The following is a 1,728-nucleotide window of genomic DNA, read 5'->3' as shown; positions in this document are numbered from 1 at the left end:
CTGAGACGAGGGCGTCCCATGCCTCCTTGGCATAGTTGGTGTCCAGGACGTGGACGAGTAAGGTTGGGTCTAGCGTGGTGTGAGAGGATCACATACTTTATCGTTTGCTTGCATAAAATCAAAATCGCCTTTTTCACCCCGTGATTTCTAGGAGAACGGCTATAGATAGGACAATCCTGACAATTCTGACAATTCTGACACCACCATCGTGCTTAGCGCTGAAAGTTTACGGGTGGGGTGGGATCTTGGCCCTTGGGCGGCCCCGCTGCTGATGCCCTTGCTTCGCCCTTAAACATGCTACAATCAAAGACATTTACCAGTAGTATACTAACTAGATAAAAAAAGGAAATCAGTACAACACAATTAAAATTAGATAGGAACTTTAAAACCTTTCAAAACTTTAACTACCTAAAATTATCAATCAAAATACCGTGTAATAAAATAAAAATACTAAACAGACTAAAACATCTACATATTAAACAGACTAAAATTCAAAAAAATTATACTGGACAGTTTTGGCAGATCTTTGGCATTAAAATTCTAGCTGAAGCCCTTGAGCATCAGCATCAAGTTGCAGTCTTGCACTGTCGTTTTCAGCTATCATTTGCGGAGCATTGGCTTGCAGGCGAGAGGTCTCTGCGTTCATTTTAGAGGCCTCCGCCTGCATCTTTAGTGCTTCTGCTATATCCTGATGAAAGAGGAAAACAAGTTTAATATACTAATAGTAGTTCCCCACCACTTGAATTTATAATTACTGACAGAAATTACTTCGAGGCACTTATTTTGCTGACTAAACAAAACAAGTCAGCAAACGCAAATTTGGCACTCTCCAACTGAGTGCCAATTGGCTCTCCTGAAGGTCTTCGAAGTTAAACATCTGTTGGAATGATTGGTATTAATAAAGGAAAGATTACGAGGCAATATCAAACGGATTTCTGAACTCACTCTTTCTGGGAGGAACCCTTGCTGGAGTTGATTGGTCCATCTCTTGCTCAGAGTCAGGATTGTTATCAGGAGCAGCAATTTCCTCAGCATGCCCAGCTGGCACAGGAACAACAAGGTTGTCGCTTGTTGTATTATTGAGGTCATCTGAAATAAGTTATCACCACAAATCGCTGATTGAATGTGTATATTCACACTTGTGACAAAGACTTACCATTGTCATGCACTACATAGATAGGAACTTCACCCCCATATACTTTATGGGCCTCCATTACGTCATCGACAATGTTACCATCAGCAACACCACCAGAGGCGAACAGATCTTGCACTTCCTGTAACACATTAAATAAATAACGTGAAAAACAAAGTAAAGGCCCTCGTTACATTAAAACATCAGCCATAGATTTTGAAACTTACATGGTTCTCTGACAAACCATCAGCCAGCTCGGGGGCACCCTCAATATAGTTGCGCCCACAGAGCTGGGCCACATGAAGCTCTACTGGCTTTAATGGTACACGGGCAGATTCCCTATTTCCCGTTGCAATACGGCCTTTCCTTTTACTTCCTCCCTTTTTTGAGACATGGGTCTTTATATCCCTCTACACCTGTTTGAAACCACGATCAATTACAACCTCATTACAACATTCCATTTAACTACAATTATAACAATTATTTAAAAGTAGTACTTACGTCATCTGGACTACTAGACTCCATAATCATGATGTTCGACGACCATAGATTGCTGACACTGAAGGAGCAGCTGGCCCCCTCCTGGCTAGTTGAAC

The 1,728-nt window shown here is 41.6% G+C and overlaps 1 protein-coding gene across 1 annotated transcript; it reads right to left on the bottom strand.

Moving 5' to 3' along the window:
* Positions 1-560: 560 nt before the first annotated feature.
* LOC127751958 (uncharacterized) lies at positions 561-1,663 on the bottom strand. The gene is made up of 5 exons (XM_052276303.1): positions 1,634-1,663; positions 1,360-1,542; positions 1,157-1,274; positions 946-1,089; positions 561-688 (listed from the first exon to the last, which is right to left on the bottom strand). Exons 1-5 carry the CDS (start codon positions 1,661-1,663, stop codon positions 648-650), a joined length of 516 nt encoding a protein of 171 aa, XP_052132263.1. The 3' UTR covers positions 561-647.
* Positions 1,664-1,728: the final 65 nt, after the last annotated feature.

The sequence above is a fragment of the Frankliniella occidentalis genome, unplaced genomic scaffold, assembly GCF_000697945.3.
Source record: "Frankliniella occidentalis isolate FOCC.00 unplaced genomic scaffold, Focc_3.1 Scaffold2464, whole genome shotgun sequence".
Classification (NCBI taxonomy): domain Eukaryota; kingdom Metazoa; phylum Arthropoda; class Insecta; order Thysanoptera; family Thripidae; genus Frankliniella; species Frankliniella occidentalis.
Note: the sequence above shows the minus strand (reverse complement) of the source record. Positions and strands in the feature narration are given on the sequence as shown.

Bases quoted from the DNA above. Each gene is read 5' to 3' on its own strand.
- LOC127751958 (XM_052276303.1), bottom strand. From the start codon at position 1,663: ATGATTATGGAGTCTAGTAGTCCAGATGAC. The intron at 1,543-1,633 runs GTAAGTACTACT...AAACAGGTGTAG, and splicing joins AGTCTAGTAGTCCAGATGAC to AGGGATATAAAGACCCATGT. The intron at 1,090-1,156 runs GTAAGTCTTTGT...AACTTATTTCAG, and splicing joins CTATGTAGTGCATGACAATG to ATGACCTCAATAATACAACA.